Source organism: Ranitomeya imitator, chromosome 4, assembly GCF_032444005.1.
Source record: "Ranitomeya imitator isolate aRanImi1 chromosome 4, aRanImi1.pri, whole genome shotgun sequence".
Taxonomy (NCBI): Eukaryota; Metazoa; Chordata; class Amphibia; order Anura; family Dendrobatidae; genus Ranitomeya; species Ranitomeya imitator.
Window position 1 is genome coordinate 357,080,688 of NC_091285.1, and position 22,938 is coordinate 357,103,625.

Below are 22,938 nucleotides of genomic sequence, written 5' to 3' on the forward strand. Positions count from 1 at the left end.
TTGCCTTGGCAGCTGCTGCCTGGCACTGGCTGCTCCAGGTAAGTTTATCATTAACTAGGATCCCCAAGTCCTTCTCCCTGTCAGATTTACCCAGTGGTTTCCCGTTCAGTGTGTAATGGTGATATTGATTCCCTCTTCCCATGTGTATAACCTTACATTTATCATTGTTAAACCTCATCTGCCACCTTTCAGCCCAAGTTTCCAACTTATCCAGATCCATCTGTAGCAGAATACTATCTTCTCTTGTATTAACTGCTTTACATAGTTTTGTATCATCTGCAAATATCGATATTTTACTGTGTAAACCTTCTACCAGATCATTAATGAATATGTTGAAGAGAACAGGTCCCAATACCGACCCCTGCGGTACCCCACTGGCCACAGCGACCCAGTTAGAGACTATACCATTTATAACCACCCTCTGCTTTCTATCACTAAGCCAGTTACTAACCCATTTACACACATTTTCCCCCAGACCAAGCATTCTCATTTTGTGTACCAACCTCTTGTGCGGCACGGTATCAAACGCTTTGGAAAAATCGAGATATACCACGTCCAATGACTCACCGTGGTCCAGTCTATAGCTTACCTCTTCATAAAAACTGATTAGATTGGTTTGACAGGAGCAATTTCTCATAAACCCATGCTGATATGGAGTTAAACAGTTATTCTCATTGAGATAATCCAGAATAACATCCCTCAGAAACCCTTCAAATATTTTACCAACAATAGAGGTTAGACTTACTGGCCTATAATTTCCAGGTTCACTTTTAGAGCCCTTTTTGAATATTGGCACCACATTTGCTATGCGCCAGTCCTGCGGAACAGACCCCGTCGCTATAGAGTCCCTAAAAATAAGAAATAATGGTTTATCTATTACATTACTTAGTTCTCTTAGTACTCGTGGGTGTATGCCATCCGGACCCGGAGATTTATCTATTTTAATCTTATTTAGCCGGTTTCGCACCTCTTCTTGGGTTAGATTGGTGACCCTTAATATAGGGTTTTCATTGTTTCTTGGGATTTCACCTAGCATTTCATTTTCCACCGTGAATACCGTGGAGAAGAAGGTGTTTAATATGTTAGCTTTTTCCTCGTCATCTACAACCATTCTTTCCTCACTATTTTTTAAGGGGCCTACATTTTCAGTTTTTATTCTTTTACTATTGATATAGTTGAAGAACAGTTTGGGATTAGTTTTACTCTCCTTAGCAATGTGCTTCTCTGTTTCCTTTTTGGCAGCTTTAATTAGTTTTTTAGATAAAGTATTTTTCTCCCTATAGTTTTTTAGAGCTTCAATGGTGCCATCCTGCTTTAGTAGTGCAAATGCTTTCTTTTTACTGTTAATTGCCTGTCTTACTTCTTTGTTTAGCCACATTGGGTTTTTCCTATTTCTAGTCCTTTTATTCCCACAAGGTATAAACCGCTTACACTGCCTATTTAGGATGTTCTTAAACATTTCCCATTTATTATCTGTATTCTCATTTCTGAGGATATTGTCCCAGTCTATTTATCTTGGTCTTATCACTCCAGAGTATAGAGTCCTAGTAGTGTTCATATTTTTCAGCCTGGGCCCCTGGCAAATTGTAGGATTGCTTTTTTTGAGCATGGGCTGTAGGAGAGGCTTTTTTCATGGACGGCACACATGCAAGCCATTTCTCTAAAGTGTACTCTCTAGTGTGTCATGAAAACACTCACCCCAGATTGGCAGTGGGGAGAAATGAGAAGCATATTGCTACACAGGCAGGGATGTACACACAGTTAGTGGAGCAGTTGCCCAGCAAATGATTAAAGGGAACCTGTCACCCCGAAAATCGCGGGTGAGGTAATCCCACCGGCATCAGGGGCTTATCTGCAGCATTCTGTAATGCTGTAGATAAGCCCCCGATGTTACCTGAAAAAGGAGAAAAAGACGTTAGATTATACTCACCCAGGGGCGGTCCCGCTGCTGGTCAGGTCGGATGGGCGTCTCCGGTCCGCTGCGGCGCCTCCTATCTTCTTTCCATGACGTCCTCTTCTGATCTTCAGCCACGGCTCCGGCGCAGGCGTACTTTGCTCTGCCCTCTTGAGGGCAGAGGATAGTACTGCAGTGCGCAGGCGCCGGAAAGGTCAGAGGCCCTCAAGAGGGCAGAGCAAAGTACGCCTGCGCCGGAGCCGTGGCTGAAGATCAGAAGAGGACGTCATGGAAAGAAGATAGGAGGCGCCGCAGCGGACCGGAGACGCCCATCCGACCTGACCAGCAGCGGGACCGCCCCTGGGTGAGTATAATCTAACGTCTTTTTCTCCTTTTTCAGGTAACATCGGGGGCTTATCTACAGCATTACAGAATGCTGCAGATAAGCCCCTGATGCCGGTGGGATTACCTCACCCGCGATTTTCGGGGTGACAGGTTCCATTTAAGCTTCTCCCAATGCTGGATTCACAGGTACACTACTTAGTCCTGCTAATTAATGTCCTATATGCTGCTGTTGCTTCTGTGTGTTATAAAGAGAAAGAAGGCTTCACAGCTGAGATGCATTGTGTATATTGTTTTAATTGTTTTATATCAGTGTGAATAAATTTTACTTCCAAGCCATCTGAAGTTCCTGCATGTTGATCTGACGTGGTGGCAAAGACAGTGCCATTCCCTGGATCTCCTTTCTGGCAAGGCACAAGTAATATAGTAGCCAGAAATAGTATTATTGCTCAAGTATACACATAAGGCAGCTTATTACAGGTAGACTTTAAGAATTAAAAAAATGTTAGCTACTATATAGTGAAACAATCATTAGCATCAATTTCACATTTATTAGCCAGTACCATCATGTTGCGACATTAAACAGATAACTGGAAAGGAAACGTCAACAACTATTTCTTAGATGTCTATAAATAATTGAAGTCTTAAATTATTGATAATATGTGTGCATCGCAATTCAGACTTTGGTCCCGCCACCACTTTAACACTTTCATGTGCTACCAATTTAACACTTTCATTTGAAGGTTTTAAAAGTTTACAGAAGATAACCTTATTGTTCTCTTTGTGACCAAAAGATGTGATAATATCAATGCAGCACTTATGCAATAAAATGAGATTTTTAGAAAGCAGCCTGGTGACAGGTCCGCTTTTTAGTCATTTGAATGATGGAACAGTAGGCTAAATGAGGAGTTCAGGAAATTTCTTAGCGCGCCTCTCTTGGAAGACAAGCAATGTGCAGATGGCTTGATTAGCAAAACATGTTCTATTGGAAGAGAATTAACTTGTTTTCAAATGGAAAACCGCAATAAGAATTCAAAATATTTGTATTTTTCGTTCTAAGAGGTCAAGAGGAAAACTCTGTTTACTAACATGCCATTCTGGAACACCAGATCATGAATAGCGCGCACACTAATTTTACATTCATCAAATGATAACTGCAGATTGAGAAGTGACATGAGCAATTTCTAATTTTTCTTTGTGACATATACAACAGAGAAAATGCATTAAAAGAGTACAGAAAAAAAAACTTGCAAAAGTCTCTTTATTAGGGTTGAGCGACTTTTACTTTTTTAGGGTCGAGTCGGGTTTCGCGAAACCCGACTATCTCAAAAGTCGAGTCGAGTGAAATCGGCCGATTATGGTGAAAAGTCGGGGATCGACCGAAACACGAAACCCAATGCAAAGTCAATGGGAAATCTAACTCTTTTTTTTTTTCTCTCTCTCTCTCTCTCTCTTTCTCTCTCTCTCCTCCTTCCCTGAACAGAAAAGCTGGTGTTACACATTGCAAATCGCTACAGCGCACAAGCGACAAGATGGCGATAGGCGTCCACGCCCCTAAGACCTATGTCATCACTCTGCCCACGCTCCTTCATTGGCTGAAAAAATGGTGCCAAACGCGTCATACGAAACGCGACTTTGGCGCGAAGATCGCCGACCGCATGGCCGATCCCATACTAGGATCGGGTCGGGTTTCATGAAACCCGACTTTGCCAAAAGTCGGCGACTTTTGAATTTGTCCGATCCGTTTCGCTCAAGCCTACTCTTTGTCATTGACAGGTCATTTTTGGTGCCTAAGGTCATATTCAGACATCCGATTTTCAGGCATCAGCGCTAACTGTGCTTTTCATGTAGACCACTTGTACCTGTGATAGTGAAAAATCAGACAATTGAATAGCACCATAGACTAACCAAGTAGTCCACGGAAAATCACGGAACATGTTCAAGTTTGATGCAAGGGTCAGATCAAAATCACCACTGCAAGTTTATGGGTTCATGAAAAAAAAAATTGGACTGTACTCAAATGGGCGAAATGTCACATAGAAGGTGAAATAACAGTTTTTTATTTTTACTCCATGTATGAGAAAAACGGAGACTTGAACTACAGTCATGGCCAGAAGTTTTGAGAATGACACCAAAATTATATTTTCACATGATCTGCTGCCCTCTGGTTTTTATTAGTGTTTGTCTGATGTTTATATCACATACAGAAATATAATTGCAATCATATTATGAGTACCAATAGGTTATATTGACAGTTAGAATGAGTTAATGCAGCAAGTCAATATTTGCAGTGTTGACCCTTCTTCTTCAAGACCTCTGCAATTCTCCCTGGCATGCTCTCAATCAACTTCTGGACCAAATCCTGACTGATAGCAGTCCATTCTTGCATAATCAATGCTTGCATTTTGCCAGAATTTGTTGGTTTTTGCTTGTCCACCCGTCTCTTGATGATTAACCACAAGTTCTCAATGGGATTAAGATCTGGGGAGTTTCCTGGCCATGGACCCAAAATCTCTATGTTTTGTTCCATGAGCCATTTAGTTATCACCTTTGCTTTATGGCAAGGTGCTCCATCATGCTGGAAAAGGCATTGTTGGGCGCCAAACTGCTCTTGGACGGTTGGGAGAAGTTGCTTTTGGAGGACATTCTGGTACCATTCTTTATTCATGGCTGTGTTTTTAGGCAAGACTGTGAGTGAGCCGATTCCCTTGGCTGAGAAGCAACCCCACACATGAATGGTTTCAGGATGCTTTACAGTTGGCATGAGACAAGACTGGTGGTAGCGCTCACCTCTTCTTCTCCGAATAAGCTGTTTTACAGATGTCCCAAACAATCGAAAAGGGGATTTATCAGAGAAAATGACTTTGCCCCAGTCCTCAGCAGTCCACTCCCTGTACCTTTTGCAGAATATCAGTCGGTCCCTGATGTTTTTTCTGGAGAGAAGTGGCTTCTTTGCTGCCCTCCTTGAAACCAGGCCTTGCTCAAAGAGTCTCCGCCTCACAGTGCGTGCAGAAGCACTCACACCAGCCTGCTGCCATTCCTGAGCAAGCTCGGCACTGCTGGTAGTCCGATCCTGCAGCTAAAACAGTTTTAAGATACGGTCCTGGCGCTTGCTGGTCTTTCTTGGGCGCCCTGGAGCCTTTTTGACAACAATGGAAGCTCTCTCCTTGAAGTTCTTGATGATGCGATAGATTGTTGACTGAGGTGCAATCTTTGTAGCTGCGATACTCTTCCCTGTTAGGCCATTTTTGTGCAGTGCAATGATGGCTGCACGTGTTTCTTTAGAGATAACCATGGTTAACTGAAGGGAAACAATGATACTAAGCACCAGCCTCCTTTTAAAGTCTCCAGTGATGTCATTCTTACTTAATCATGACTGATTGATCGCCAGCCCTGTCCTCATCAACACCCACACCTGTGTTAATGGATCAATCACTAAAACGATGTTAGCTGCTCCTTTTAAGGCAGGATTGCAATGATGTTGAAATGTGTTTTGGGGGTTAAAGTTCATTTTCTGGACAAATATTGACTTTGCAAGTACAGTAATTGCTGTTAAGCTGATCACTCTGACATTCAGGAGTATATGCAAATTGCCATTAGAAAAAATGAAGCAGTAAACTTTGGAAAAATTAATATTTGTCTCTTTCTCAAAACTTTTGGCCATGACTGTACACTCTGATCAAAATAATAGGTGTGCTTTTCTCATACATAAGAAAAATGGACATCTGAATGAACACTTTGGAATGCCTGGTACGTTACGAGTTGCCCTAAGGGTTCAATTCATTATTGCATTTGTGCCAACCCTACAGGTGGCACAAAACAACAAGAAAATCTCTATATGTAGGCCCTAATTAATTATTGCGTGTGTGCTTTTTTTGTCTCGTTTTTGGTGCTTTTTCATTTGCACCTTATTTTTCTGTTAATTTTATATGTGTTCGCCTGTTTTGTTTTCTTTTTTAGCATTTGTTATTGTTGGCATGGTTTCCAGATGTCTGTGACTGATTCATCAATTGCGACTTTTGAAAAGCTTGCACATATTCTGAGCTTTCATTTAAGTACAGTAGTTTGATGTACAGTATTTGTCTTAAATGAAAAAACACAAAAGAGAATGAAGCAAAAAGCAAAACATTGATCATTTCACACAAAACTCCAAAAATGGGCCAGACAAAAGTATTGGCACCCTCAGCCTAATACTTGGTTGCACAACCTTTAGCCAAAATAACTGCGACCAACCACTTCCGGTAACCATCAATGAGTTTCTTACAATGCTCTGCTGGAATTTTAGACCATTCTTCTTTGGCAAACTGCTCCAGGTCCCTGATATTTGAAGGGTGCCTTCTCCAAACTGCCATTTTTAGATCTCTCCACAGGTGTTCTATGGGATTCAGGTCTGGACTCATTGCTGGCCACCTTAGAAGTCTCCAGTGCTTTCTCTCAAACCATTTTCTAGTGCTTTTTGAAGTGTGTTTTGGGTCATTGTCCTGCTGGAAGACCAATGACCTCTGAGGGAGACCCAGCTTTCTCACACTGGGCTGCAAAATTTGTTGGTAGTCTTCAGACTTCATAAGCCGTGCACACGGTCAAGCAGTCCAGTGCCAGAGGCAGCAAAGCAACCCCAAAACATCAGGGAACCTCCGCCATGTTTGACTGTAGGGATCTTATTCTTTTCTTTGAATACCTCTATTTTTTCTCCTGTAAACTCTATGTTGATGCCTTTGCCCAAAAAGCTCTACTTTTGTCTCATCTGACCAGAGAACATTCTTCCAAAACGTTTTAGGTTTTTTCGGGTAAGTTTTGGCAAACTCCAGCCTGGCTTTTTTATGTCTCGGGGTAAGAAGTGGGGTCTTCCTGGATCTCCTACCATACAGTCCCTTTTAATTCAGACGCCGACGGATAGTATGGGTTGACACTGTTGTACCCTCGGACTGCAGGGCAGCTTGAACTTGTTTGGATGTTAGTCGAGGTTCTTTATCCAACATCCGCACAATCTTGCATTGAAATCTCTTGTCAATTTTTCTTTTCCGTCCACATCTAGGGAGGTTAGCCACAGTGCCATGGGCTTTAAACTTCTTGATGACACTGCGCACGGTAGACACAGGAACATTCAGGTCTTTGGAGATGGACTTGTAGACCTTAAGATTGCTCATGCTTTCTCACAATTTGGTTTCTCAAGTCCTCAGACAGTTCTTTGGTCTTCTTTCTTTTCTCCATGCTCAATGTGGTACACACAAGGACACAGGACAGAGGTTGAGTCAACTTTATTCCATGTCAACCGGCTGTAAGTGTGATTTAGTTATTGCCAACACCTGTTAGGCGCCACAGGTAAGTTACAGGTGCTGTTAATTACACAAATTAGAGAAGCATCACATGATTTTTCGAACAGTGCCAATACTTTTGTCCACCCCTTTTTTATGTGTGGTGTGGAATTATATCCAATTTGGCTTTAGGACAATTCTTTTTGTGTTTTTTCATTTAAGACAAATGAAATGAAGATAATAATACCAAATAATTTGTGTTTGCAATCATTTTCAGGAAGAAAATGAGTATTATCTGACAGAATTGCAGGGGTGTCAATACTTTTGGCCATGACTGTACGTCTGAAATTTCTGGGTAAATTTTGCGACATTTTAGATCAACATACAACTTTTTTTTCTCCAAAAAGACACAAAATTCATAAACCACATGCACCATTTTAAAGATTTTGGCACAAAAAAAGTCAACAAATACCCACAAGACAAAAAAAGAAAAGTGACTTTAAAAATAAAGATGCAATTGTGCCTTATATGTGTGTTTTGACAAATTTGGCCTTTTAAATTACTGTTCACACTTTGGCTGGGTTTTGTACCTACATTTTTTGGCAGTCACTATATACTATTCTAACCAAAATGAATAAAAGTTCATAAAATCACACAGAATGGGTTATAATGGCAGAATCATGGATACAGATCACAATCCTTTTCTTGTAGCATTCTTTTTTTACTCAAGACTAAATGTTGTCTGAAAATGTAACCAAGGCTATAGAATATGCAACTTATTTCTCTAGAGATACATGTATCCCATTGATTAATAAAGTATATGCTGCATTAGGGTAGAAACTGGTGCACTGTTAGATCTGTGGCAAACTGCAAAGAAATCTAATTTTTCCTTTAAATTGCATGCTCCTTTGCGCTGTCAAATCACTGCAGTTAGATGTCTTAGATGCTGTTTATTTTTGTCTTTAAACTCTTTTTGTGCCTTTTTTTTTAAGCAAAAAGTGACTTGTTCCATTAAAATGTCTCACACACATCCATGTTTCGAGCAAAAAAATTACTCCAAGGGAGGGTGACTGGGCTACATATTACTGATATTTTATAAAGTTCCAATTGATAAATCAGCTACAAACATCTGGAATGAAAAATCATGTCCGTAATGGTTAACATAAAAATAGGCAACTGTACCACATAAAATAGACTTAAAAAATAAAACACAAATTAAAAGAGGTATTTGGTGCAACTCAAAAATAGGCTTAAAATACCAAAAAAGGGCACTAACGCAATAATGAATTGGGGACTATATAGAAAGTTTTTGATTTAGCCGTTTTGTGCCATTTGTAGGGTTTGTAACACTTAAAAAAAAATCGGCAAACTTTGGTTATGGTGTTTTTCTCTGATGTTCACCCATAGACCTCTCGAAGTTGTAACAATTGTAGAAACCCTGTGACCCAGCGGTTAGAAACCCTGAAAAAAACTGTATGTAAGGAAGGCCTAAATGATAGGCAATCGATATCTTTTTCTGCCTTTTCTTCACCATAAAAGTTGAATAAAAATTCATATAATTTAAACATGGCCTATATTAATAAATAGTGCTTAAAAAAACCATAAACACCTGAAGTGTAAAAATTTTAAAAAATGTCCTTTTTACCATTCTTATATCTATTCTTACACACTACATAAAGCATCCTGTCAATCACAAAAACCAATAGATAAACAAGACTACATTTTTCACAATCAGGGTATGTTCACACAATGTCTTTAAAATGTCGGAGCCGCTGAAGTTTTCAATGCAAAGAAGCTTCAGGAAAACGCGAGCGGTCTTCTTCATGAAGGGTCTTCTGCATCATATTTTCATTGTTTTATTTACCACCTTCACCCCCTATGTCTTTTTGTTTATTTTGACCTATAAACAATGAGCAACTTCCGTAACACCCAAAGAATGAACAAGCTAATTTTTTCAACCACTTCCTGGATTTCAATCCATGAAGTGGGTAAAAGAAGTGACAAAAATGGAACATATTCACAGCAACTCATTCTGACACTACTGCATTATGTTCACTCTTTGTAGTGGAATCAGCCTTAAAAAAAATGTTCTTTTTTGTTAGATCCAAAGACACCAAAAAAAGTGGAATTAGTGAAAAAAATGAAAACGTTTACAAATATTATCTTTCTTCTTAAATATTTTTTTCAATCATTGTGAATTCTTTACAAATTCAGCTTTAAATAGTGATGGGTGAGTGTGCTCTGCAATGCTCGATAGAGCAAAGAGTATCAAGAATCACCGAGTATCACACAGAGTATCAAGCAACACTGAGTATCGTGTAGAGTATCAAGCAACACCGAGTATCACGTAGAGTATCAAGCAATGTTGAGTATCACATAGAGTATCAAGCAACACCGAGTATCACATAGAGTATCAAGCAACACTGAGTATCGCGTAGAGTATCAAGCAACACTAAGTATCACATAGAGTATCAAGCAACACTGAGTATCGCGTAGAGTATCAAGCAACACCGAGTATCACGTAGAGTATCAAGCAACACTGAGTATCATGTAGAGTATCAAGCAATACAGAGTATCACGTAGAGTATCAAGCAACACTGAGTATCGCGTAGAGTATCAAGCAACACCGAGTATCACATAGAGTATCAAGCAACACTGAGTATCGCGTAGAGTATCAAGCAACACCGAGTATCACATAGAGTATCAAGCAACACTGAGTATCGCGTAGAGTATCAAGCAACACCGAGTATCACGTAGAGTATGAAGCAACACTGAGTATCACGTAAAGTATCAAGCAACACCGAGTATCATGTAGAGTATCGAGCAACACTGAGTATCGCGTAGAGTATCAAGCAACACCGAGTATCACGTAGAGTATCAAGCAACATTGAGTATTGCGTAGAGTATCAAGCAACACAGAGTATCACGTAGAGTATCAAGCAACACAGAGTATCATGTAGAGTATCAAGCAACACAGAGTATCACGTAGAGTAACAAGCAACGTTAATTATCGCGCAGAGTATCAAGCAACACAGAGTATCACGTTTAGTATCAAGCAACACACAGTATCACGTAGAGTATCAAGCAACGTTGATTATCGCGCAGAGTATCAAGCAACACAGAGTATCAAGCAACGTTGAGTATCGCGTAGAGTATCAAGCAACACAGAGTATCACGTAGAGTATAAAGCAACATTGAGTATCGCACAGAGAATCAAGCAACACAGAGTAAAACGTATAGTATCAAGCAACACTGAGTATCGGGTAGAGTATCACGTAGAGTATCAAGAAACATTGAGTATCTCATAGAGTATGAAGCAACACAGAGTATCACTTAGAGTACCAAGCAATGTCGAGTATCGCATAGTGCTCGGGTCTCATTTGAATTATCTGGGCTGGGTGCCGTAGAGCAGAAAGAGTCCTCCGGAAAAATGCTCCATCATTCACTTCTATTATGCTCACTACTTGAGTCGAGCATGTCTGAGCTTCCGATGTGCTTGATTCAAGTACTGAGAACTAGAGCATTTCAGTGCTAGATCAACACTAGTTATAAAGTTTCAATACAGGCCTCACCTAAATGAGGTTCTGTTTAGTAATGGGGATCACACATAGTGAGTAGAATCTGCAACACAAGGCGTCCAATTATAGTCACTGAAATGTCTTAAAGCACAAAAGAGAGACAGTATTAATTTAATTCTGGATCCAATATGAGAAACATTTCCACCAGCATAACATTTTTATTGAAGGCAGAGAATATAATCACTAACTGATATCTAGAAATCTTATTTAGACACAGTTTTGACTTTTACTTTATGGCGAGCACTACATACATATTCACATATATCAAAATAGTGATATAACTACACACAACATGAAAATAAGTGTCAGAAAAAATATACTTTGAAGATCCAACCCCTGGTTGGCTTTTCCCAGCACTGTTAGATGTGACTGACAGGTCAAGTCCCTCCCTATGTCCACATGAGGGGGAAACCTGTCAATCAATTGCAGGTCCGCTGAGAAGAGCCGGCTGGAGTAAGAGCCGGGCAAGTCCTATCTGCCTATGGTCTTCAAAATATACTTCTCTGCATTGCCGGATCGTTTCAGAGAATAATATCCCTGGCTGAAATCGTGTGAGGCTGCCATTCTTCATACCCACGATTTGGGCAGATAGGTTCCCATTAATGGGTAATGGGGAAGATGATACATTTGTAAGTTTGCTATAATCATGTTTTCAGTTAGCCATTAAAATAGATCAACTACCGAGAAAATAAATATTCCACACATAAATATATTTTTTCATATGTAAATTGTACTTAGTCCTTACCAGATGCGCGCCTTGAAAACCGGCTTATGACTGGAGCTGTAAAAAAAATATATACATATATATTAAAAATTGTATGTAACTAAAAGCTTAGCTATACTTTATTAGGCATGACTTGTACTAGTGGAAATTTTTTGTGTGGAAAATTTGTGACACATATCAGTACTGCACTTACAGAATACATGGCATAAACAGTCTATTTCCAAATCTCAGAAATACATTATACCACTGTAACAATATGGGTATTTGAAAATGTATCAGTGAGCCCTCATTGGGTATTTTTCTAAAGGATGCATCCAATGGAGTACGGAAAATCAGTAATGAAATCTGCAGTGACAAAAACCACTGAGATTTTGTTGAGGAAATTCTACTTTACATTGCAAAATGTGAAATCTGCTTCGCATCTTCGCATAAATTGACATGTTGTAGATGTTGCTATGTTTTTCCATACAGTTGGGCACGTTCACACTGACGTTTTCTCTGGTGGTCAAAAACTGAGTTTTCTAGTTGAAAACGCTTTAGGAAAACTCCTTTTTTGGACAAGTTTTTGACTGAGTTTTCGTTTCCTGAAGTCTTTTAGAAGAGAGAAGTTTTTTTCTTGAAGCATTTTTTCTGCAGCTTTTTACTTAGGGCCTAGTATTTAGTGTTTTCCATCAAACACCACTTCAAAGAATTGACGCCCAATTTCTTTCTCCCACTAGAAGTTTTTGAAAGCCTGAAGTGTTTAAAAAGAAACCCAAAATCCTGAACTTATGAACAGCAAGTTGTTTTTTTCACATAGAAATAAATAAGAAGATACGTTTTAATGCTTTGTGATCGCTTTTTCAAGCATTCTTTAGAAGTGGAGCCGATCAAAATATCTCAAAAAAGATGTTATAAGGAATGATTGAAGAATATGAGTGCAATATTTAGTGCCCCTTAGAATATATATTAATTTTTTTTTTTAAAAAAAAGGATTTATTAAACTTGTGTCAACTGTATGCAAACGGATACCATTATATGTTTACTTGCATCAAGTGAATGCTACAAAGTTTTCTAGCTAAATGTGACGTAATCCTTCTATCAAAATGGGAGTGAGAATTTGGGATTTCATGTCAATTCTGAAAATCAACGCATTTAGCACAAACAATTTTGACCTTAAAGGGGGTATTCCCATCTCCAAGATCCTATCCCAATATGTAGTAGGTATAATAATAATTAAAATATTAGCAAATGCTTCCAATTAAAAATGTAGTATAGTTCTTCTGATTCGCTATGTCTCTTTCCTCATGTGCAGGCATTGCAGGACCTTGGGTATCCATGGTTATGACCACTCATATAGTGACAGTTAGGCCGGGGTCACACTAGACCGTAATACGGACGAGTGCAATGCGATAAAAAATCACATAGCACTCGTCCCAATGTTAATCTATGGGGCAGCTCCCATCATCCGATATTTTCTCGGCCGTATTCAGGATCCGAGTGAAATCGCACCATGCTGCGATTGTCAGCGTTTCTCGGCCGAGAATCGCCAATGAAAGTCTATGGGGGTGAGAAAAAATAGAACAGCACACGGACCATCAGTGTGACTTGCGAGAAATTCTCAGGCATTGGGCAGGTGACAGGAAAGGCTCAGCCATTATTTGCTCATTTTGCAAGTGTGTGAGAAAATCTCACCATACGGACGCCATACGGATGTCACACGGATGTCACACGGATCATTGGATGCGAGAAAATCGCATCCTCGCACTGCACACGGATCACTGTTTTGGTAACATTTGTGCGATTCTCGTCCGTCAAAAACGGACCGTTTTTTTATACGTTGTGTGTGACCCCGGCCTTAGACAGCTCTTAGTGGTCATAACCATGGATACCTAAGCTACTGAAATGCCCTATATGGGGTAAGCAACATAGCAAATCTGAAGAAATACATATTGGGATAGGATCTTGGAGGTGGGAATACCTCTTTCAGTTCTGCCCATCGTTATAGGGCATCCCCCAAACGTAAGGCATTGAGTCACAAGTACAACCCAAAATCAAAACAGAACTCAGATCAGAAACCCTAAATTACTACTTACCACCGAATAAATATAGACCCTAAACAACAGCAGATCCCACAATTATCACACAATGCAGACCGGGTTCCCCGATAAATGCAGATCCGATAAGAGACCCATTAAGATCTTACTGGTCCGACCGTCTCAGGCCCATTCCCGAGACCGCCACCTGGCAGTTTGGGTCCTGAGTCTGGAGTGACATCTGTAATGCTCTTGCGGAGAGGAACAGGTCTGGTTTGATACAACGGGAACCCTAAGGAGAAGCGGTTCATCTTTGTCTTCTCTTTTGCCATCTACTTGGCACTCAATGAGCAGTAAGTAGTGAATAGAAGCACTGGCAAAGCTGGTGGGATGAGCAGTCACATGTTGGAAGGCGTCTGCCAGGTATACTATGTCCTGGAGCTGACTTCATAGCTACAGGCACAAGACCGCCTAGATAAACAGATCCAAGACCCGCTAAATATGGTAATAACTTAGGGGGAAGGCCTAATCAGACCTGTTACTATAGGGCCCTATGATTTTAGGTACGACCCTGGTTTAGCAGTTATAAGATCAGATTTTTCTTGTGTTTTTGATGTATGATTCTAGGTAGCTTAGTAATTACATGGTCTCCTAATGCTGGAGCGTCACTCTTGCCAGTATTTCTGTAAAAACCTCTCTAAATATAAAGTATCTGGTGGTATTATATATTCTTCTAACCTTGTCCTTCTTATCTGTGAATGCACGGTAAAAACAAAGAGACATTGCACGCTTTTGCTTTGAATCATGGAAATCTGCAGTTTGGCACTTTTGTCTCTCATTTGGGCCATATCAATCTGTGCGCTGATTGTCTTTTCTGTCATTCAAGGCCATGAAAAGAAATCCTTACATCAGGTAGTAGGGGAGAGCACTAGTTTGTCAGCTCTGTAGAAAATGTCATATTTGTACAAAAGCAGTTGTCTCATCTCATTAGATACAATTCCAAATGTAACAAGCTGGGCAATCACCTAATCAACCTGCGTCCCACTGCCAGTAAACGGAGGTTCCTGGGAACAGCCATGGCAAAAGAATGTTTTATCACATGGCCGACTTTTAGATGAAAGGGCAACTATGTACTACAAGTACATCTCAAGTCCTCAAGAATGGAAGCCAGTCTTACAAAGTGACTATCAGTTCTGCTGATCTGGCTCTATGACATCTATACGCCCCAATAGCTCATATGGGCTTGAGCGGTCTTCAAGAGGCAAACTCATTAATATCAGTGTCACTTTTGGAATATCATCCTTACTGTGAATATTGGCTGATGATCAGTAAACTCCACCGTATAAGTGATACTGAAAATATCCCAATAGGTCTATTATATGTTACTTAAAGGGGAACAATACTTTCATATAACCTTTCAGAATAGGCTATCCTATTGTCATAAGTGTGTACATGAGGAATAACACTATTTCTAGCTATTATATGTATTGTACCTTGCATTCTCATAAGTCTCTCCTCATGCAGACTATGTCTTTTAATTTGCTTCAGCATGGAGAAAATGTCAATGTAGTACTATGTGTAGATGTAAATCCAGCTTTGGGTGGAGGTAAAAGTATTGTTAGAAAGCTCAACATGGTCTTTCTGTGTATCCCTCTGCTTGTTTTCTCACTGTACTGCTTACTCCTCCTCCACTCTTCATAGCGTATAATAGAAGGTGTAACCTGACACCTCACTATGTTGGCAGTCTGTCTTGACCTAAGCAAAGTGGATACAAGTAGATTCAGGGAGGGTGATGAGTTTAGTAGATGGGGGAAGAAGAGGCTCATAAGTGGCGAAAAAGGAGATTTCTCTGCTAAGAAGTATTACAAAGTTTTCTATATTCCCCAGTTCTATGGATTGATACAAAGTTTATTAAAAGTACAGTTCCCATTTAATTTACACAATGTTAAAAACTGGGTATCTGGTAAGGTTAGGACATGAGCGCATCCACAAACCACTTCCTTATAGTACAGCAGCTCTTCATTAAGAAGCACTACTATGCTATCAACAACTCCAGCTGCTAGGACAAAATGTAGGATCTCTGTGTAGCTTAAGGTACCTTCACACATAACGATATTGTTAACGATAACGTTGCTTTTTGTGACGTAGCAACGATATCGTTAATAAAATCGTTATGTGTGACAGCGACCAACGATCAGGCCCCTGCTGGGAGATCGTTGGTCGCTGAAGAAAGTCCAGAACTTTATTTCGTCGCTGGATCTGCCGTGGACATCGCTGGATCGGCGTGTGTGACACCGATCCAGCGATGTCTTCACTGGTAACCAGGGTAAACATCGGGTAACTAAGCGCAGGGCCGCGCTTAGTAACCCGATGTTTACCCTGGTTACCTTCCTAAAAGTAAAAAAAACAAACAGTACATACTTACCTAATGCTGTCTGTCCTCCAGCGCTGTGCTCTGCACTCCTCCTGTACTGGCTGTGAGCGTCGGTCAGCCGGAAAGCAGAGCGGTGACGTCACCGCTCTGCTTTCCGGCCGCTGTGCTCACACAGACAGTACAGGAGGAGTGCAGAGCACAGCGCCGGGGACAGACAGCGGTAGGTAAGTATGTAGTGTTTGTTTTTTTTACTTTTAGGAAGGTAACCAGGGTAAACATCGGGTTACTAAGCGCGGCCCTGCGCTTAGTTACCCGATGTTTACCCTGGTTACCGGCATCGTTGGTCGCTGGAGAGCGGTCTGTGTGACAGCTCTCCAGCGACCAAACAGCGACGCTGCAGCGATCCGGATCGTTGTCGGTATCGCTGCAGCGTCGCTTAATGTGAAGGGGCCTTTAGTCATAGTAATCAGCAATAACTTCACAGAGCTCAGTCTCAGCATGTGATGGAAGCTCAAGGGTGGCTATAAAGCAGCAATTTAGATAGTACACAAGCTGGGGAAGAAAAGTAGATGAACACCTTTCCTGCCCCGAAACTGGATTTACCATTGGGTCGGTAAACTAATGATGTAATTTATTAACTATTCTAATAAAACCATACCCAAAAAATAAATCAAACCACACAAAATAATTAAAAAGACAACCATTTAAAGAGATCTGATAGGCACAATCAAAGTAGTCCTGAAAGGGAATATCAGGGTAAGAACCAGGTAACGGAGGAGGCCAGAGGAAGATAAGGAACGGCAGGAAGGATTAGAAAGGTGCGTATTATTGCTTTGTTATTTTAGATCATTTTAAGCTGCTTGTAAAACATTTTACAGGTTAGAGTAAATTTTTAAATATCTTGTCTCATTATTCTGATTGATGAGGAGCACAACTTTCTTTTTTTTCCCTAATAAAAAATATGATATTAAACCATATACTCCAGCAAGTATTATTTGCTAGTCCTCAAAGAAGGAAATAACATAATGTCCTTGACCAATGGTAATACACAGAAAAAATAAAGATGACAATATTCTGCTTCACAGCATTCCAAGGTGCATGTTGTCTACCAATTGCAGAGTAGGACTGGCGAGCGTAAGGACCCGTGACGTGGGTTGCCAGCTTACATAATATTAACTAATACCTTACATATTTTGATATGTTTTTGTTGTGCACTTTATTTATTTTTACTTTTCGGGGTGCAGTTGGGCCCTGATGGCTTTGTGGACTGTGGCCTCTGTTCACACGGACGCATTACAGTTAGCACTGGGCAGCCCGCCACAGGGCGTTATTAATAGGCTATGATCCAGATGCTGTGCATACTCTGTGTGAACACTGCTGCAGATTATTTATTTGCACTGGTGTGTCAAACGGCGTATCCCTGATTGTAGGCTGGCTGTCAGATTGGTATTACCGCACCTGTGTAGTCGCCATCTTTACTTGGGCCCACTGCACCATGATAGTGCATTGGATTTGAGGCCTGGACAGGTAAGCACTTTGCCTGTTTTTTTCTGTGGTGTTTACCAATTGCATATGAACACTGTTTTTTGTTTTTATTCTTTTGTGTGTTTTGTCTTTTTTTCTAAAGCGAACCTGTCAGCAAATTTTCCATTTTTGGAAGTAATTGTACATGTTTAGGTGTGTGTCCCCAAGTAAAAATATTTTTGTGGAGATATGATGTGTGAGTCATGAGAGATACAGTGCCTTGAGAAAGTATTTGGCCCCATGGAACTTTTCAGCCTTTTCCCACATATCATGCTTAAAACATAAAGATACCAAATGTAATTTTTTTGTGAAGAATCAACAACAAGTGGAACACAATTGTGAAGTTGAACAAAATTTAATGGTTATTTTACATTTTTGTGGAAATTAAAAAACTGAAAAGTGGGGCGTGCAATATTATTCGGCCCCTTTAACTTAATACTTTATTGCGCCAGCGATTACAGCTGCAAGTCGCTTGGGGTTTGTCTCTATCAGTTTTGTACATTGAGAGACTGAAATTCTTGCCCATTCTTCCTTGGCAAACAGCTCGAGCTCAGTGAGGTTTGATGGAGATCGTTTGTGAACAGCAGTTTTCAGCTCTTTCCACAGATTCTCGATTGGATTGAGGTCTGGACTTTGACTTGGCCATTCTAACACCTGGATACGTTTATCTATAAACCATTCCATTGTAGATTTTGCTTTATGTTTGGGATCTTGTTGGAAGACAAATCTCCATCCCAGTCTCAGGTCTTTTGCAGACTCCAACAGGTTTTCTTCAAGAATGGTCCTGTATTTGGCTCCATCCATCTTCCCATCAATTTTAACCATCTTCCCTGTCCCTGCTGAAGAAAAGAAGTCCCAAACCATGATGCTGCCACCACATTTGACAGTGGGGATGGTGTTTTCAGGGTGATGAACTGTGTTGCCTTTATGCCAAACATATCGTTTGGCATTGTTGCCAAAAAGTTTGATTTTGGTTTCATCTGACCAAAGCACCTTCTTCCACATGTTTGGTGTGTCTCCCAGGTGGCTTGTTGCAAACTTTAAATTACACTTTTTATGGATATCTTTGAGAAATGGCTTTCTTCTTGCCACTCTTCCATAAAGGCCAGATTTGTGCAGTGTATGACTGATTGTTGTCCTATAGACAGACTGTCCCACCTCAGCTGTAGATCTCTGCGATTCATCCAGAGTGATCATGGGCCTCTTGGATGCATCTCTGATCAGTCTTCTCCTTGTTTGAAATGAAAGTTTAGAGGGACAGCCGGGTCTTGGTAGATTTGCAGTGGTATGATACTCCTTCCATTTCAATATGATCACTTGCACAGTGCTCCTTGGGATGTTTAAAGTTTTGGAAATCATTTTGTATCCAAATCCGGCTTTAAACTTCTCCACAACAGTATCACAGACCTGCCTGTTGTGTTCCTTGGTCTTCATGATGCTCTCTGTGCTTCAAACAGAACCCTGAGACTATCACAGAGCAGGTGCATTTATACGGAGACTTGATTACACACAGGTGGATTATATTTATCATCATTAGGCATTTAGGACAACATTGGATCATTCAGAGATCCACAATGAACTTCTGGAGTGAGTTTGCTGCACTGAAAGTAAAGGGGCCGAATAATATTGCACGCCCCACTTTTCAGTTTTTGAATTGCCACAAAAATTTAAAATAACCAATACATTTCGTTCAGCTTCACAATTGTGTTCCACTTGTTGTTGATTCTTCAGCAAAAATTGTGGGAAGAGGTTGAAAAGTTCCAGGGAGCCAAATACTTTCGCAAGGCACTGTATGCCATGGAAACCATATGCAAATTAAGCTGGAGGTACAATGGGGCGGGTCATTGCACTTGAAAAAGTCGAAGACTAGTCCCCGGTTTTGTGCCGTAATTGTAATACGGACATTTGGTAAGTCATGTCAACCGATCAACAGTAGAAGGGTGGCAGAAATTGACAACATAGATGGGTCCCATGTAATTAACTAATAATTTGCACTTGTTAAATAACATAAGTGAAATTATGTCTCATGCAATGGTGGAGGACAGGTGAAAGTTAGGTGTTGGCCATTTACATGTAACAAATTGGCCATGGTCATTCCTATATTGTTCTGATGACTGTCCTGCTAAGCATCTATGTAGACTCATGTTCCAATTCACATTAAAAAAAATCACAGTTTTCTAAAGTTTACCAGAATGAATGGACCACAAAAAAAAATCAGTTAATAAAAAGATTTTAATTATAAAGCAATCTAAAAAAAACAGGGCGGGATTATAAAGAGCAGTTTACTAGTAGGCAGGAGACACCTAGTCTTCAAGTGATAGTCTTAATAAAATCATTGTTTTATGAGCAGATTATCACACATCGCTGGAATCAGGCTCTCGGCCTCTACATTATACTGCTCTCAAATTATACAGCAAAAACCTAGTAACAGATTCCCTTTAAATATACCAATTTGGAAAACTATAAAAGCTGTTTGGCACTGATGACTAGCTAATGTCTTCTAGTGGACACATGAGTCCACAAGTAGAGCAATGGAGCAATAGCAACCAATACCATTTCATACATTGTAGAGTAAGTAAGGATGACACTTTCTTTTAAAACAAAACAAAATGTAAACAGGATTAGGCTAGGTTGACATTGCGTTAATGAGTTAACGCTAACGGACAGCGTTGCACAGCGAAAATGTCGCAATTAACGCTGTGCAACGGGTTCGTTAGCGCACCCATTGACAGCAATGTTATTTCTGCCTGTAGTGCATCGCTAGCGCGTGCCATTTTCGACACGCGCTAGCGATGTGCCGTTCTTTTGTGACGGACCTCGGACGCTGCTTGCAGCGTCTGAGGCGCGTCCGAGGTCTGGTCCTCACTAGCGCAGATTGGGGATCTGCGCTAGCGGGGTCGGCGAACGCGGACCAAAAAGAAACATTGCGTTAGCGCAATCCGCTAGCGCTATGCGCTTAACAGATTGCCCTAACGCAATGTGAACCTAGCTTTAGTGGAAGAAATCTGGTCCAATAAATTCCTACAGTATTATTTGTATAGCAGCAAAGTCAAACATGCAAAGTTGTAAACTAGTAACATAAGGTCTGACGTCAGGTTCTTTAAAAAGAAACCCTACACAGATGCCTTTCAGAAAATGACAGATCAGATGCCTGACGCTTTCCATAAGAACAATTTTCACTTTTCATCATCTATATATGAAAGAGCACGTGGACAAAGATTAGGGACGATCTTCCAAATTGTTATCAAACGGCAAGTTCTAACCAAATGTATAACATTGTGGCATGAATGCAGTGGTCCGCACAATGGACGCAATCTGTGGAATGATTATTGCATTCCCTAGCCAGGGCCGGCCTTACCATGAATGGTGTCCTGTGTAAAATTGCCCTTTAGTGACCCCATTTCATTATTTTTTTCCTCAGTTCGCCTATGACACATGTATTGGCAGAAAGTTACCTTTTATTTCCTAGGAAAATTGATTTAGGCTTCCTTCACAAACTGCTGCTTTTCCTGCCATGAACTGACCTCACCCACATATATTGTACTATACACTGCTGTGGAACCTAGATCTGCCATCAGTAAAAAATCACCCTCAAAGGAGTATTTCTATCTCGTATAGTCATGACATATCAACATAATATGCCATAAATATGTAGTAGGTGCGGATCGCACCAATAGGACCGGCATATCAAGAATGGTTCTCAGATGCTCAGATGCACTGCAAAGCGAGCTGTCAGTTGTGGTACCGCTCCAGCATTTTTTTTCATCTTAGCACTGGCATGATGGCACTAATCTAAGTTCCTTGCCTCTAGTAATATACTTACCAGCCGCCGTATTCTGCTCTTCCCGACCCAATCCACCATTTTGTGACTGTAACTTCTGACTGACGGGAAACCAGAGGTAACGGTCACAAGCTCTCAAAACAAGGCTATGGGGGCCTTTTTCTGGCTCACAGCAAACACTGGAGCGATCCGGCAGGTCATAAGGTCTAGAGCCGTGCCGATAACAGAAAAAGACAGAGGCTGGCAAGTAAATAATAATAATCTTTATTTTTATATAGCGCTAACATATTCTGCAGCGCTTTACAGTTTGCACATATTACCATCGCTGTCCCCGATGGGACTCACAATCTAAATTCCCTATCAGTATGTCTTTGGTATGTGGGAGGAAACATGCAAACACGGATAGAACATACAAACTCCTTGCAGATGTTGTCCTTGGTGGGATTTGAACCCAGGACTCCAGTGCTAACCACTAAGGCTACGTTCACATTAGCGTTGCGCGCCGCTGCGTCGGCGACGCAACGCGCGCAAACGCACGCAAAAACGCTGCGTTTTTTGATGAAAATCGGACGCACGAAAAATGCAACTTGTTGCATTTTCTTGCGTCCGACGCTAGCGTCGGAAACGACGCACGTGTCGGAAAATGCAACAAAAAAAACACACGCGTCCCCCATGTTAAACATAGGGGCGCGTCGCCGCTGCGTCGCCGACGCAACAGCGACGCACATTAGCGGAACGCTAATGTGAACGTAGCCTAAGCCACCGTGCTGCCCTAAGAATATTACTAGGGGCAGGGAACAGTGATAGCACTGGTGAAATAAAAAAACACACACTGGAGTGGTGTTTTCCAATGTTGTGGCATTCTTACAGCAGCCACTCACAGTATGCAAAGGGTGACTGTGGCTGCCCCATGTGTGTCTCCATGACTGATAGCCGGAGGCTGCTGGGAGAAATAAAGTTCCTTTTCACCCATTAGCCACACTTTCAGTCAGGTGGTCGGACAACACTAGAACGCAATTACCTGACAGATTAACCCTATGTCTGCTGGTTAATGGAGTTTGGGTTCCCTTTAAGGGAATTCTACAGAAATTATTGGGTATTATACCATTTCTTGGCTATAAGCGGCGGACATCAGGGCCTGGTACTAAAGATACACGCAGATCTGATTAGTGGAATTCACATCTCTATATGACGTAAATGTGCAAGATGAGAATACCCCTGATACATGTAGGCTTGTGGACTACGACCATGTACATTTTTTTTTGTATGCACCATATTTTCTTTTGAAAAAGAAAAAGAAAAAGAAAATCCAGTCCTGTTGAGCCAGACTCCAATTTTTTATATTATTCTTGTAGACCTGCTCTGAATTTACTCAAGACTAAGGCCGGCTTCGCACTTGCGAGTTTTACGGACGTAAGAGCGCAGAAACTACGTCCGTAAAACTCGCAAAA

The 22,938-nt window shown here is 40.8% G+C and overlaps 1 protein-coding gene across 1 annotated transcript in view; it reads right to left on the reverse strand.

Annotated features, from left to right (window-relative positions):
* The window catches only part of PRKAR2B (protein kinase cAMP-dependent type II regulatory subunit beta), a 193,362-nt gene that overhangs the window by 95,599 nt on the left and 74,825 nt on the right, over nt 1-22,938 (reverse strand). Inside the window, exon 2 of the mRNA XM_069765068.1 lies at nt 11,815-11,850. Coding sequence (XP_069621169.1) covers nt 11,815-11,850 — 36 coding nt within the window. The remainder of the gene's footprint in view (nt 1-11,814; nt 11,851-22,938) is intronic.